The sequence below is a fragment of the Gymnoscopelus braueri genome (assembly GCF_963280865.1).
Source record: "Gymnoscopelus braueri genome assembly, chromosome: 8".
In the NCBI taxonomy this organism is placed as follows: Eukaryota; Metazoa; Chordata; class Actinopteri; order Myctophiformes; family Myctophidae; genus Gymnoscopelus; species Gymnoscopelus braueri.
In genome coordinates, this window is record NC_137609.1 from 23,213,232 (window position 1) to 23,230,242 (window position 17,011).

Below are 17,011 nucleotides of genomic sequence, written 5' to 3' on the forward strand. Positions count from 1 at the left end.
TGAGCTAGCCTATTTAAGCCTATTTTAAAAACTACTGTAGATGTAGGAACAGAGGATGTGATCAAGCAGTGATACTCAGCCCAGCATCCTGTATCCAGCCTCCTGCCAGGCTTGATTGACCCTGGTGGACAGTACAATAGGGCTGGGCAATATCAATATTACATTGATATTGTGATAAGAGACTAGATATTGAGTGGGATTTGTAGTATCCAACATGTCACTTAAGTGTTGTCTATTCCTGGTTTTAATCAGTTGTGCCTTGTTTTATACTTTCAAAAATTGTCATTCAATTGTCATCAGCTTCTAGATCTGCTGTTTTTGGTGTGCAACATCGGTGCTCAACCAAGTACAAATCAGGCATTATTCTTTGACGCACGCACGCACGCACGCACGCACGCACGCACGCACGCACGCACGCACGCACGCACGCACGCACGCACGCACGCACGCACGCACGCACGCACGCACGCACGCACGCACGCACGCACGCACACACACACACACACACACACACACACACACACACACACACACACACACACACACACACACACACACACACACGTACCACCATCACATTGGAAGAAAGCAGACATTTTAATGGGCTGGGTTTTAAAAGAAAATGATCACATGATGTAATGTAACATGGCTTTGAGGGTTTGGTTCTGTAGGACATCTCTTGTCCCTTTGATGTGATCACTGCGGATAGAACACAACTAAATTAATGACTGCCTGTGACAATGCCACAGCAGACCAAAGACCCTTGAAACACAAAAATGTTGTGCAAGAAGCCTAAACATTTCATGTTGTTTAGGCTTCTAGCATAATTGTGCGCAGCAGAGGAAAGATTAACCTGTCATCCCATCATCTCTAATTTCTGGGGACTTTCTGGAAGGAAGTCACATGTTGTGATGTGATGGACCTTCTTTATGCTCAGAGAGAAGAGATGGGAGCTGTCACTGCAATGCTCCATTTGTTTCCTGATGATGGAAGACTGCAATACCTACCTCATCTGCTCCCCAACTGTATATATATACCAAACATATACATTATTTTAGTATATATGGGCTATTGGGCTTAAGTTGAGCTCAGGAATTGGTCTGGAGGGAGATCTTTTTTGATGGGTTAGGGTTAGTAAAGGCAAGAGTATGCCAATATCTCCTTGGTTTTGAGCAGTAGAAGAAGAGTAAACAACTTTGTGTTCCTTTGTAATTATTTTCTAGTAGTGCTGGTTGGGAGAGTGGCGGCTAATTCTGGGGGTTTGTTTCTAAGTTGGTCAGTATTTTGGATTTAGTGCAGGGTGCAGCACGACAACTATTCTCATTCTGGAGACTTTTATTTGGATAAAATCACTTTTTTAAACAATATTGGGTGTGTTCTTTCTGGTTGTGCTCTTTGAAGAAAATTGAGGTACTGTAAATCACATGCATTTTGTTAATTTTACATTTCCTTGGATGAGTTGTGGTTTAGTTGTTTGCTTTTGTTTCCAAAACTACCGGTTGAAGTCAGAGACATTTTTCACAGGATGGCAAATTTTGGCAAACACTGTTAACACGTCAGTGTATCAGTGTGGGAAGTGTATTTGTGCAAGACTGTTGGATATTGTTTTGAGCTGCTAGAAAATGACATTACATTTTGAGTTTGTGAGACTCTGAAGACTAATGGTGGTCCTGCTCTTGACTTGTTCTGACTGAAAGCATGTGTATTTACAGGATCAGTGGATTTGTGTCAGTGAAACAGGGTTTCGGGGTGCTTCAGGGTTTGCACACTAACAATCAGGTTATGTTTGAGAGACTGCCTCATCGAGGCCTTAACTGATAAGCATGTCGGTTGATCTAAAGTCCTGCCTCCTTGTTATCTACTCCCAGCAGCTAAAGACCAGAAATTCTGTGAGAAGTTTCTCCACAGCTCTATCTCCCATATACTGTACTGTAGTGGTCATATTCAGGGGAAAAAAGCAATGTAATTAAGGCACAGCACAACCCAATAGTTAGGGTTGTGGTGGCTACAAATTATATTCAGCTTTCTAATTTGCTAACTTTCCTTGCAAATTCCATATATAGGTTATGCAGACTGTGAGCCTCCTTTCTGCCGGGACCCAGATTTAATCCGACATGTTTTATTAAAACTCTGTGAGATGCAGCTGTGTAAAAACAAGACGTGTAAATGTTGCTTATCTTTGTCAACGGGATCACCTTTCCACAGTGAGATGTCTGATTTACTATACTCTAATGCCAGTGGTGTGTCTCTTCTCACCCATTGGCTGGCTCAAGTTGAAAATGCAGTCAGCCTTCTGTCTCTCAAAAGACATTTGGGTTTCTAATTAGGCCGCTTGACAGTAAGTGGGACAGCGTCCTGACTCCAGAGAAACTGCTTTTATAGTGCTGTATCTGCAGAGGAACGAAGAGTTCCCGTTGAAAGATCCTTTGCAGTGGTACACAAAGATGCTCAAAACAAAGTAGGTTAGGGACGCTGTACTCTGGGCTCGATTGACCTTTCCTTCTTCTTCTCACATCATGTCATAGATTGTGCTGCAATGTGTGGAACATATTCACAGAACATTTAGTTCCTCAATTAACTCCCATGTCACAGAAGGATGTAGAGGACAAGTCCTCAAATTTGCCTCACTTCCTCATCACGCCTACACAAAGTTCACCATTGCTGGAGAAAATGCCAATTGTGTGCCTTGATCAGTGGTGGAAAGTAACAAAGTATATGTACTCAAGTACTGTACCTCAGTACACTTTCAAGGTATTTTTTTACTTTACTGGAGTATTTTCAATTTTCAATACTTTTACTTCTATTCCACTACATCTCAGAGGCAAATATTGTACAATTATTTGCAAACTTTAGTTACTAGTTACTTTGTTGATTTGGATTATTATTACAAAACATACATTAACCACTTAAGCCGTATATACTTTGGCTATTTGAAAATAGCCGATCTACAAGCTCACAACAAGGACAACGCGTTGCGTTGTTGTGAGCTTGTAGATCTGCTTTTGTCAAAGGATTTTCATACATTTAAAAAAAACTTGTGAAATGGGACATTCTGCATAATGAGTACTTTTACTTTTGGCACGAATACCGTACTTTTACTTGTAACAAAGTATTTCTACATGATGGTATTGATACTTTTACTTAAGTAAAACAAATTAGTACTTTTTCCACCACTGGCCTTGATAAGTCGTGCCATGAGTATGTCAAATGATATAGGAACCAAAGTGTTAGATCTGGGAAAGTCAAAGATTTGAGAGAGGCGATGATAATCACAAGATCTTGACTATAACTCACAAGATTTTGCCATGAAAGGGGCTTGGTGTCATATGATAATGCCAGAGGTGCTATACAAACAGTAAATACAGACAGAAACTGCACACTGTGTTCCAAATCAGTCTGTGAGGACCTGCAAGGTTTCTCTCTAATTATACTCTTGTGTGAAGCCTTATCAGGCACCGCAAACCCTCTGTTGGGAATATGTGGCTGACCTGGATCCACTGCAGGCTCTTAGAGTTGCTTGATTTACGGTTGAGGTCCTTCATTGCCATGTCTCACAGCTGTTACATTGCTGTTACATTGGCTCTTATCGCATGGTTTTGTACTACATTTGATTTAATCATTCCGTGAATAGTTCTCAGTAACTTTTGTATGAACTAGTACTGGGATGGAGAGTAGGCCTACCACGGAATGGTGATGCAAGGAATCCCAAAAATGTAAAAAATCTCAAACCAATAATTGCAGTAGCGGAAGGAAGCAGAATGAAATCTTGCCAAGCTCAGCCCTACAGTAAGATGACTCTTTTTACTCCCTAAGGAGAAGACAGACGGATAGGGACTCCCTATTAGCTCCCAAAGCCCTCAAAAGCGAAGGATCGGGTTACCCCATCATGCATCACTTCCAAGTTCCTCCCCTAAAATCAATGAGATGATATCCTGGGAGCTGCATAGCTCATTATTTACCACTATAATAATGTCTCTCCTTCCTTAAGTGCCCTTACATCGTACATTGACCTTCCTGTTTGGCTACTCACTGCCTACAGTGCTAGTTGGCAAAGCAGATCACTGTACATCGCTTAGTACCCTTTATGACTCCCTGTGGCCATATCATAGGGTTAAACAAATTTTCATCAACTGAACAATAGAATTATTGTACCTTTTTGTTCAAACTACCTCAGGAGAGCTCAAAAGTGTAGGTGCACAGTAGTTGGGTGACCCTGTTTGTGGATGTGAGGAGGTTGTGGAAACAAGTAGTTTGAAGTTAATCTGTTTCTTCACTCCTTCCTCCAACAGGAAGTGGCCTAACGGTCCTGGTCTTCTCTGTGCCCTACTGTTGGCTTACTTCTTTTGAAGTGGCCATAAACCATTGGGACTATTATTACCAAACTTATAGTATGACAGGGGAATTGCTCTCATTTACCATCTGCACATATGAGCTTTTTATTTGTCAGCCTCACAGCAGGGTGCTGGCACCCTGCTGTGATACTCCAATAATAAAGCTATAGTTGTGCTTTGGAGTATTGATTCTACCATGTGTGATATTCATACCTACCTTTCCACCTCACTCCCTGCTGTGGTTTTCCGCAGGTACAGGTAAACAGTCATGTTGAAAGCGGGCACCACCAAGGTGGGCCTGCCCAAGCCAGGACACCAGGAGCGGGCAAAGCCGGCCACCTATGCCCCCTCTTCCACCTCCACAGCCATGAAGACCTCCAGATCATCCAGCACACTGGCCTCAGATCTTCGCCTAAGTAAGGTAAAATTCCCACTACGCATAACTAGCGCACCACCACATGGATAACTCTACAGTACCGTAACCAGTTCAATAACGTCAACTTATTTTGGCATACAATGTTATGTATAAATTATGTGACATGCTGTATCTATAAATAGATGTGCCGTGAGAAAATTCAAATGTCGGCAGCTCAAGGTTTTTATCTTGATGCACTATTATATTAGTATTACATACTACATGCTTGGAACGTGTGGATGCCTGTTAATTCTCGGATGCGATGATGGCAAGTCACATTGTAAAAATGGTAAAAAAAAAACATTGTAAAAAACTAAACAAAACAGGGTGTTTACCTTAAGGTGTACAATAACAGCACATCCTGTCTTGTGCTGTTTTTTATAGCTGAAGAGAGCCAGCAGTGATGATGCGTTGACCAAGCCCTCCCTGGGCACATCAGCCATCTCTCGCATGAAAAAGACGGTCACCATGAGTGCCATCTCAGACCTGGCAGAGGCACGTCCTCGTAGCCTCACTGGTAAGAGACCCATTACATTGCAGCTCACGTTGACCTGCTTCACACGATGTTATATCTACTGTATAAAGGTTTTGATTTCATTCAAGTGGATGGAGCAAGGTTTCCATGTACTGACTTGTAAAGAAATCGGCTACAGCCAGTGACTTGATATTTTGTTTGCTTTTGTCTCATGTACTGTAGTTGTTTTAGCGAAAGGTGATTGTCAAGTTGATCTAACGTGTTGACCAAAGCTTTGATTGCAACTCGATTTTGCTTTTGTATTCTGATGATTCACACTGAAGTTCACTGTCACAATAGGCAGGCTGTTTACACTTAGAACACTTGATGTTGATGAGTCTATGAAAGTTGTGATATAATTTGATAATGTCGGGGAACATTTAATGTAGTTCAACCTGCAGTTATGAAGTGGTAGGTATTGATGCTGCATACCTGCCTAGTGCCTACAGTGCCTAGTCAGTTCCAGCGAGATATACTCAGTTTTCCGTAAATTCACACTGGTACTGTTAAGTTTATCTGCTAGCCATATCTTCTGTTACAACACTCTCGAGAAGTAGAAGCACACACACACACACTGTTATATGTGGTCCTAGATTAGTTGCAACATTACATAGCAACATTTCTGGGAAGACAGAGGCTGCCATAAGATGAACTGAAACAGGCACCACACACCACATGCACAAGTTTTCATATTACATTCCGATTGGCTATGATTGCCATTCAAAGTTTATGGGATTGGCCTATTTTTCACAAACTTTCAAAAATCGTGAATGCAGCATCTGATCTACTCAAAAGCCGATATCACTTACACCCATAGGGGGCGTCAATGTTTGTTGCAGAAACATGATATTCTTTCTTGTGAGTCATATGATCATAACCGTCAAACAGGATTTTGATATTCCATACTGTTTGCCTATAACTAGCTTCAGAGATTAGTGGGTGAGGCCTGCTCTGAGGAGCGGCCTTTTCTAGTTACGTTTCTGAAAGAGGTTTTTAAAGAAAAGCAAGGTTCTTGTCACTGATGCCACCTTGCTGTGTAAAAATAAGTGCAGCTACCTACAGGTGGCCACTAGAGGGCCCCAGCTCACCACAATCCTATACCGCACTGGGGTAAACTCTCTAGTTTAGAAGACTCTGCTTTCTGTTCCTGTCTTGTCTCTTTTCCTGTTTGGCTGGCTTGCTGTGATGCAGGTGGTTGTCTGTGTTCTGGTCCAGAGCTAACAGAATGGACACATTCATGGCCTGCCGGTCTGGCACTGTCTATTGTTTTGGGCATTAAATAGAAAATATGTTGTTTTTCTGATATAAGCCCATATAAAATTAAAGTAATGATCCTCAATGGTTTTATCTGAGATCTGCATTTTTCCCCTTTAGATTTTTTGGGTTGTGGATTGTTGCCTGTCGGTACTGGTAGTAGTAGGTTCCACACATTATACTGCAAGACTAACATGAGACCAATTTTTGTGGCATTTCTTTATATTACTTGTAGATGAAAAAGTGGCATGTACTGTACTGTAGGTACTACACTATATGGGACATCTGGCTCCAATGCAATGTGGTTACCTGTGCGAGTGTGTCAGGTTGGACACAACACCATCAATATTTAGTCTGACATTACAGTTTCTTTTTACAGCCCTGGCATCTGGCAAATACCAGATGTAGGGTGGAACAAACAATGACACTGATGATGGTAGGAACTGACAGACTGCAGCTTGCATTTCAGGCACGGAGGATGGTAAGCCGGATTTTATATTTGGTTGAAAATGACAGACCTACAAGCTCACAACGCATCACCACACAACGTTGTTGTGAGGTTGTAAAACAGCTATTTTCAGTGTGCAACACCACACTCAACAAAGATCTCAAGCCCTTTAGCAACCCAAGGGAGATGTTTTGCACTCTACAGTCTCTCTACTGCACTAAAGGCAGGGTGGGCATTTGCAATACAACAACACAATATTAATTGCTGGTGGTGATTACATTACATAGTTTCAGGCATTTTAATTAATGACTGTATTAATTACTGAAAATGCGTAACATGATGCTGTATCAGGACAGCCATTGTTGAATTTGAATTAGACTGAGTGTGTGTTTTAGTGGAGCTGTTTGCAAGCACGTGGCATGCCACTATGTAACACCAGTGGCGTCCCCGGGATTTACATTTAGGGCAGGCGAGATCCCCCCCCCCCCTCTATTACCCCCAAAAAAGAAATTTCAACTCAATCGAAAATCGGCGATCGTAAACCGGCGAAAATGGACGATTTCAAGGTCCAATCTGCTCAGTTCAAAGCTTGTTGGATGCGTGACTTTGAGGACATTAAGCAATGACACCTTTTCGGGTTATTTGGGTTTTTTAGGGGAGGCGAGATCTTAGTTGGGCAGGCGACCGCCTGCCCTTCCTCTACAGTGGGTACGCCACTGTGTAACACTCGATAAAATAAGCTATTCCAACAGATACCGTACGAAAGCCAAACTAACGCTAACCGTATTGTTTCATGTCAAACAAACATTGTAATTGTTGTATCGTAGGTTTTTGTTTTCTTGTAATTTTCTTGTTTACAGCATATGGCACTGTCGTCGTGCTTGCTTACAGGAGGCCATACACACAGTGTTTGGCTGTTGTGTTATTGGTGAGATTACTTCTTCAAAGGGCTGTTGTGTTGAAGCGAAACTAATTGATTCCTAGCAGACGAAGGGATTCCCTAGGACTTAGAGGAACTCAGAACCCAGGTCCAAGCATGTCCCTCTCAAGCTTTCTCACATGCATTTAGAGCATATGCTCTCATTGGATTTGAGTCCCTAATAAGCAACCTTTGGGTTTTTTCAAGAGTTTTTCCACACACGAGGACGTGACAGATTCCTTCTTTTGTGTCACGCAAGATATATTAATTAACGTGCTTGCTTAAAACTTGCTTTGGCCTAGTTTTGTTATCGTCCATTGGTTGCCATTGGTTTATGGACATGATTCTCTTATTCTCTCGTTTTTTTGATTAACAGCAAGCCATGAAGACAACCTTATTATGAGAGTGTGAGCTCCTCCAACCCCCTCCTCCCAGGCAGAGATCTATCCTGTATGCAAAACAGACTGATCCTTCATGTAGAGATAATTTTTCATTCTGGCAATTTCTAGTTTCGTCCGTCCAACATCTAAAGCAGTGTGTTTAAAGTTACCCCTGCAGAATCATAATCATTAGGTGTATGCCAACATTTGCTTGTTTCCCTTTCTCTGTAAAACCTCTTCCTTTGATTCCTTTTTATTTTTCTACAAAATGATTATTCCCTGTTCTATCTAGACCTCACTCGATTCACTTAGGTCAGCTTCTCCATCCATTGCTTCTCATATCTGACCTATCTGTTATAACCCTGTTACACAGCACATGTTCATGTAAAACATAGTGTTCCCAGCAGGCCAGCTGCACTGAAAGGCTCCCAGGCTAAAGGCTCCACACTAGCACACATCATGTCATATGAAGACAGACAACAAATGGACAAGAAGAAGTCAAACAGGTCCACCAATAAGGCTAATCAGCCACTGTTAAATCAGATTAGACATGCGGTGGGGAAAGTGTGCTAGTCAATCATGCATGCAAGGGATTGAGAACCATAACGTAGCCTACTGCTCCTAGCACTACTGTAAGTCACTGAGAAGTACAGCTCACTTAGTTTTGTTTAGAGGAATCAACTCAGAGGGAAATTGCCTGTTTTTTAATCGGCCCGGTGGCCTGTGACATTTGAAGCCTATGATGTTGTCCTGCGATAATCTGAGGAAAATGTCTGGGTTTTGACATACAGTACTGTATGTGCACAGGTGCGGGAGAACGAAATTGATGAAAGATTTATTTCCTGGCAAATGGAGATGAAGTCAGTATCGATAATGCGATCCATGGCTAATTAGATGTGTTTGTGAAAGTGATACTGTAGGAAGCACTGTCAGTTTGGTCTTGTACAGTGTTGAGCTCATATCTGTCTGATGGAACTAGGCCTGGCACTTTGACTGAGTAGCATCCAGAACCAGAGGAACACATGGCAGACTTCAGCAGTGCTACTATATGATGATGATCACTCAAAAGAGCTGTGTCCTTTGGGTTACACTAGGCTTGAATTCAGTATTTGAATTATGCCAGAATCTTTATACATCAAAAATGATGTTGACTGAAATGTACTGAAGTATTTCACACGTGTAGAAATGCTGCCATGTATGTATGTACTGTAACTGTATGAAAGTATGTTTGTGTGCATGATGTTGTCATGAAACTGAAGCACCTCATGGCCATGAACGCCTGAATTTCTGGACAAATCTCTTAGTTACACCAACATTGTTCAAATAAAATACTTTTGTTCTTAATGTGAAGCATTTATAGTGATTGCTATTCCCATTTGGTCAAATTACACACTGTAGACCATCACCACACTAGGACATGCACGCAAGAAGACAAATGTCTTGTCTTGACTAAATTGTATTGTACACCATACATGTGTGGTTGATAATTAAAGAAAGCAATAAGCCTGTAATTGAGGAGCTGACAGCTCACTTCACTTCTCTTCCTCTTCAGCACTTGTAAAGAGAGAGCTACGCATTACATTGTACATTTAATTTCCCAATATCATAGATATATGTATATTTAAATTAATCATATGAACATTTTTAACAAATAATATATACTTTGTATGACGAATAGCGAAAATAGGCGATCTACGACCTCACAATGTCAGCGATGTGTTATGAGCTTGTTGATCTGCTATAAAAATTGTTGCCAGGGTGAAAGTGGTTAAAGCGTGATATCTTATTTTGTTATTATTGTCTGCTTTCTACCGTGACATAGAGCTGCTAAATTGTTCAATTGTGTAATTAATTCAATTCGACTTTGAGAACTGAATAGCTCTTCCTGATTAAAATGCATTATCATTACATGATAACATCGAAAAACATACACAGTATTAACTATCACTTCCAATTCATATCGCCCAACTATTAGTAGACTAGACACACACCATCAGCCACAGAAGCTGAGAGGGTCAATACAGGTGGCTGTACAAAGTGCCTATACATTCACAATGAGTTAGTTTAACTAATGGAGCAATGTCTCCCTCCCTGTCATCAGACGCTGTGTTCTACCAGACAAAGGGTTAAAGCCTGGGCTCATGCTGATAACTTATTTAAAAACACTTCATCAATATTTTACTGAAGCTTTCGCTGGAGAGAAGCCCCTGCGGAGCGTGTGAGGAGAGGACAAGAGATAAGTCAGTCAGTTCCACTCTATAAATAACAGGCCCATTGGGCAAGCGCATGGCACGACTTCACGTATGGATTCTCTCTCATTCTCGGCCTGCTGTTGTTGAGTTACTGCTACTGTCACAACTGATTAGACATGCTATAGCGTCGGGCTCAATGTACGTGAGAATCTCAACCTGTAAGTCACAGATTCACGAGCTGTAGACAGAGGCTTTTGTCATGTTCACATTCTGCTTTAGAATGAAGTTGTCTGTACTAGCTTCCTACCTTAGTCGAATGCAGTGGTTCTCAATCTTTTTTCCCTTAGAGTCCTCCCTTCTTACATCCGACAAATGTTTTTCAGACATGTTTAACCACTTAAGCCCTATACTTCTTGTACAACGAAAAGCGAAAATTGCAAATCTATAAGCTTACAATGTATGGTGATGTGACCTTGTTCTGATATTTTGACTATTTCTGAAACATTTTGAAACATTTTGCACAATGTTATTACTATGCTTCACAATGATGTTATATGTGGGAGTAATCTATTAAAGTAACAGGATAATAGAGTTTGTATGACAAGTTGTACATATATCACATTGAAAACGTGATATCTCTTTTTGTGCAATTTTGTGCCCATTTTTAGCATTCACCCCAAGGGGACCTCAGGTTGAGAAACACTGTTCTAATGGAAAACACTGTTGTAATGGGAACAGCACTGCTTCCAGCATACTTTGTAGAAGCAACAGAGACACTCGAATGCCTTTCTCATGAGTGAGGTCCGAGTTGGGAGGCTTTGGGGTGGGGGGGGCACTTCCAGTACTTCCCACAGTTCCCAGTCATTGGTGATGTGACAGCACACAGTGAATCACAGGAACCAGCTTACTGTAGGCTTTTACATGGAGCGTTGACCTCCTCTCTTATGCCACTGAAACCACTCCCCTGTTTGTCCTCCCTTCCATTTCATTAGGACTGCTGCGAGATATGTTTCACTGTCTGTAAACATGGAACAGTAAGAGACTAATTATCTCACATGCTTAACCTTTGTCCTATCAATCTCCCTCTCTCTCTGCTTGCTGTTAGGTTTACTATGCCATAAAGGAGGATTTATTTTAACTCGCTGTAGTAGGGTACAAGCAGGTATGGCTGGGGCGGGCAATATATTGAGTTATCGATATTGATATGAGGCTAGATATTGTCTGGGATTTTGGATACTGTAATGCCATGATATGGCATAAGTGTTGTCTATTGCTGGTTTTAATCACTTAAGCCATATTTTATACATTTAAAACAGTTTTTTTTGAAAAATGTAAAAGAAAATATATTGTCACAATAGGATATTATCGTCACAATATCAACATGGAGGTATTTGGTCAAAAATATCTTGATATTTGGGTTAGGGTTATAGCCCTACCAGCTTAGCTTTTTATTTTGCTGTGTCATTCAGGGAGGATGTGGCAAGCAGGTACAGTGTGTTCCTCATCAACCTCCACCCCTTTTCACACCCGCTGTATGAAAAGGCTGTCATTCAGTGATGGAGTGGATGTCGCCTCAGGCTATACGCCATATGTTCAGCTAGCAAGCTATCGGCAGATGGATTGCGGTGTTCTGTTGTTCGTTCAAGAGATCCACAGTTTCCATCGTTTCTACACTGATAGTGTCCCCTGACCTTGGCTTGCTGTGAGAGAGAGGGAGAGAGAGAGAGAGAGAACAAGGAAGAGGGGAAATGATAATGTGTGTGTTGGTTAACCACTTGAACCCTAGCATCCCTATTCTGGGGCTAACATGTAGCGTTAAATAAATAGCCAATCTACATGCTCACAAGTCACAACTCGACGCATTGTGCCGCGTTGTAGATCAGCTGTTTTCAGAGAAGATATTTAGTGTAGAGTGAAAACAGGTGGAGTTCTAGTAGCCCAGTACACAGTAAGTGTTAATTACTGTAAGTTAAATTAACACAGATGAATTTATTGGGCAGAAAAAGATAGTACTGTAGTGTATATAGACCAATGGTGGGTCTATTAGGTTTTTACTCTGGATAAGCTGATCTGCCGTGTGTCAGCTTTCAGAGTGGGGTGGGGTTGGTGTGCGGTGCTCAGACCCAAACGCCTCATACCTGTCAGATTAATTAATCAAACATCCTTCAGTCTCACTGGGACGCCTCAGCCTGCTTAAGCACTCAGCCGTGACAGACATACACTGACACAGCCTCTCCCTGGCCCGCACTTCCAGTATGTCCCAGTATGAGCATAATGTGCTTACACATGTGGACGGACATGGGCATTCTGCACACACACACACACACACACACACACACACACACACACACACACACACACACACACACACACACACACACACACACACACACACACACACACACACACACACACACACAGACGCATTACAGGCTTATGCAGTGCATAAAGATCATGAAATGGAACCGTGCTGCTCCTAATCAACATAGCTCATCTAGGAATGTGCTTCAGACATGAGGATAAACACTCACAACGTTAAATTATTTATACCATCAGGATCTAAACATGGACACACACTTGCCTGGCCACCAAATGTTTTTTTTTCTCTTTTTCGTCACAGAGAGTTTAAAAATCTCCATCATGAGTTATCAAAAGTTTAAAATGTCAAGGAGAAAGAGAGATTTTCTCGCCCGTCCTTGAAAGAGGCCTGCAGGGACGTGTAGACGGGAGTCCTGTGGCGCAGAGGACATTCTTAGCAGGATTAGAGGGGTGTTTGTTTACCAGGGTGGACATGCTTCTCCAACTCCAGAACAGGGAAGAATATTACAAGGCAAGAGGAGGAAGCAGCAATAGTTTGTACATCATCATCACACATGAGGAATGAAGTCGAATGGTGCGTATGCTGTGTACAGTACGAGAGCTTTGAAAATGCACTTTAAGAGGAGGGCAGAAACATGCCACAGCTGTAACAGCATAATTAGATTTTTCTCCAAGAATTTTACCGTAGTTTATAGAAAATGTTAATGTGCTCTATTTTAAGTACATTTGAAGGGAAAGACCTTGCAAAATGACAAGGCTTTATGATTTAGATTTGAAATGCAAACATTTATATCCCCCAATATATATTAGATATCTATATATTGATTGCAGTAAAGAATATGAGATTCCTTGGCTATACATACCAGTATAGCTTATTACTTATCTGAAACCATACATATCTTGAAATTCTTGATTGCCGTCATTCAGCACCTCACAAAGTCACAGGTTGTGCTGTGCGCCCTCCCTCTTCACAATAATATGCAACAAAGCAAGCATTCATATTTTGCTTCTGAATAGAGTCAATCAGAATGAACACTGCTTGTGACCCACAGCAGCTGTTTTTGACGTGACTTGGATATTGCCCATGCTCAAGTAATTATTCGGTGACATTTAATGTGTACTTGACTATGCTATTCCTTGATTCCTTGATGAAGCATTTATATGCTCTTCGTCTGAGTGGTGGTGCCTCTTCGTCGTGGGAATTAAACGCACACGGACTGACGCTCACTCATACGGTACACACTAAAAACAGTGACTATATTAAGGCCTCCCGCAACCAAAGACCAGTCTACACAAAAGTCAACTCCCTTCTTCCCCTGTAGCTTTTAACATCATGAATATTGCAGAGATCTGTGCAGTCATTGTGTGATTCATTCACCTTAACCACCCCTTATTCTCTCCCTCTTTACCCTCTCTCTCTCCCCTCTCTCCCTGTCTCCCTCCTCTCTCTATCTCTCTCCATCTTTCTCTCTCCCCCTCCCCTTTCTCCCTGTCTCCCTCTTTTTGTCCTTCTCTCCTCTCTCCCTCCTCTCTTCCTGTCTCCCTCCACTCTGTATGTGTGTGTGTGTGTGTGTGTGTGTGTGTGTGTGTGTGTGTGTGTGTGTGTGTGTGTGTGTGTGTGTGTGTGTGTGTGTGTGTGTGTGTGTGTGTGTGTGTGTGTGTGTGTGTGTGTGTGTGTGTGTGTGTGTGTGTGTCTCTCTCTTTCTCTCCCATCTCCCGTCTCTCTCTTTCTGACTCCCCCTCCTCCTTCCCCTGCCCTTTCTCCCTGTCTGCCTCTTTCTCTCGCTCTCCTCTTTACCCTCTCCTGTGCCCTGTCTCCCTCCTTTATCTCTCTCGTTCTCTCTCCTCTCTTTCCCCCCTCTCTCTCCTCTCTCAATACCCTCTCTCCCTGTCTCCCTCCTCTCTTTCTCTCATTCTCGCCCCCCCGCTTTCCCCTCTCTCTCCTCCCTCCTCTCTTATGTCTCTCCTTTTCTCTCCCTCCGCTCTCTTCTATTTCTCTCACATCTCTCCATTCCCCGCTCCTTCTGTGTTAGCTGTACTAAGAATAGAAAAAGCAGTGCAGGCAGCCTGGTGTGCTCCCCCTAAAAAAAACAAAAAACTGCCGTGGGTGTGTGTGTTTGTTTTGAATATCGCACGAGAGTTTGCTAGAGGCTCCCAGACTGCCGGTATTTGAAAAAAAAAGAAGTTCACACAAAAGACGCAGCTGTGACGTCACCTTCTGACAGACACAAGATAAATGGAGCTCCTCTCCTCTAATGTGAGGAGGGGAGACTGTACCAGCTCTGTCTGGGAGACTGGACAGCAGTCAGAAGAGGAGGAGCTTGAGGAAGGAGTGATGGTGCATGTGCTGTGTGTGTGTGTGTGTTGCTGGGGAAGCCACTCCTCCTCCCTGCGTGCTGATTCCAGTCAGCACACTGATAATGAAGCCCACACGACGATTGCCTGCCAACAAGTGTGTCACCCCGTCACCATCCAAGAGGATACACATACACAATCACTTGGCTACGGGACGGGACTTCCAGCCTGCCTGCCTTCCTCCGCATGCACACAGTCCCAGAGGAGCAGTGGCCAGAAGAAAGGAACAGAAGGAGGAGAGAGGACAGAGACTTATTTTATCCTGGGGTTTACGGTATACTGGCACTTTGCGAGAGGGGGGTTACGGACAGGCGGTCGGCACCAAGCACAGCCACGGTCCTTGGATTAGCCCGGCCCCCCCGGAGTGGAGTGTGGGAGGTGTGGAACGCGGACCAGCAGCATGGGGAACCAGGCGGGCAGGCAGGAGGAGACAGAGTCAGGTCTGCATGCTCCCCCCCTTTTTATCATTGTGTCGTATGCCAGCTTGACTCAGCATCACATCTCTCTGTCTGTCTGTCTGTCTGACTCTCTTGTCTCTAGTTGTTTCTCTGTTCATGTAGGAAGCAGAGATGTGCGTAGATCAATCTTTCAAGCCAGGTGCCTGTTTCTCCTATATTCCCTACAGCAGTGGTTCTCAAAGTGGGGTCCGGGGACCCCCAGGGGTCCTTGACGGGGTTCCAGGGGTTCTCCAGCTAAAGGATTAGTAAATCTCAATTAATCGTGAAATTGTCCTCCGTCATACACTAGGATGACCAACACCCAGAATAGGGATGCTGGGGGTTCAAGTGGTTAACAAAAGTGGCATTTTTAAGCATATTTGGATTATTGTGATAATATCGTTAATCGCAATAATTTTTGCCACAGTAATTGTGACATGTCATTTTCATATCGTCCCATCCCTCGTGTGTTCATGAGTACAGTTTACAGTGTACTTAAGGAATCGGGAGAAGGTACAGGTGTTAAGCGAGACTTCATTGGCAGGGCTGTCTATCAGAGGATGTGATGGCTCTATCTTAGCATCTCAGATCTCTCCACTGCCCCGGGCTACTACTACACCACACTGCAAAATCTGTGCGTATTATTTACCTCGAGAGCGTAAAAATGTACCCTTGGATTCAATGAACACTCAGGATTTTGCCATACGTGTACATTTCAATTCTCAGTCACTCATCACATCGAAAGCTATCAGTGTTCTTCTGTCTATTTCTAACCTTGCTTTGTTTCTGAAATGAAATCTGTGTGTGTGTGTGTGTGTGTGTGTGTGTGTGTGTGTGTGTGTGTGTGTGTGTGTGTGTGTGTGTGTGTGTGTGTGTGTGTGTGTGTGTGTGTGTGTGTGTGTGTGTGTGTGTGTGTGAGAGTGTGTGTGTGTGTGTGTGTGTGTTTTAGTTTATCAGTGTTTGTCAGATTCCAGCCAAAGGTCATGTTCATTGCTAATGTGTGTCCCGTGTCACAAAAGACCACACAGAATAGACTAGAAGTACGCAGCCAGCCAGCCAGCCAGGGTGACCATAGTGGTACAACACACACACACACACACACACACACACACACACACACACACACACACACACACACACACACACACACACACACACACACACACACACACACACACACAGTGGCACATTTTATCTCTGGCAGGTGTTGAGCCTTTTTATTTGATAGCTATTGTGTGTGTGTGTGTGTGTGTGTGTGTGTGTGTGTGTGTGTGTGTGTGTGTGTGTGTGTGTGTGTGTGTGTGTGTGTGTGTGTGTGTGTGTGTGTGTGTGTGTGTGTGTGTGTGTGTGTGTGTGTGTGTGTGTGTGTGTTAATGGTTAGGAGTTGTGTTCTTGACAGCTACATACTGTAGATATCTTATTGACCAACTAACTTAATGACCAAAAC

General features: G+C 42.8%; 1 protein-coding gene across 6 annotated transcripts in view; it reads left to right on the plus strand.

The window, feature by feature from the left end:
- Positions 1-17,011, plus strand: part of specc1 (sperm antigen with calponin homology and coiled-coil domains 1) — an 87,851-nt gene that overhangs the window by 14,130 nt on the left and 56,710 nt on the right. For 3 of the 6 annotated variants that reach the window (XM_080434695.1, XM_080434700.1, XM_080434697.1), the window contains exons 2-3: positions 4,584-4,752; positions 5,131-5,263. In XM_080434695.1, coding sequence (XP_080290821.1) covers positions 4,600-4,752; positions 5,131-5,263 — 286 coding nt within the window. In that variant the 5' untranslated portion in view covers positions 4,584-4,599. Of the gene's footprint in view, positions 1-4,583; positions 4,753-5,130; positions 5,264-15,410; positions 15,568-17,011 lie in introns of those variants that run through there. The other 3 variants (XM_080434696.1, XM_080434698.1, XM_080434699.1) reach the window with 2 other exon arrangements.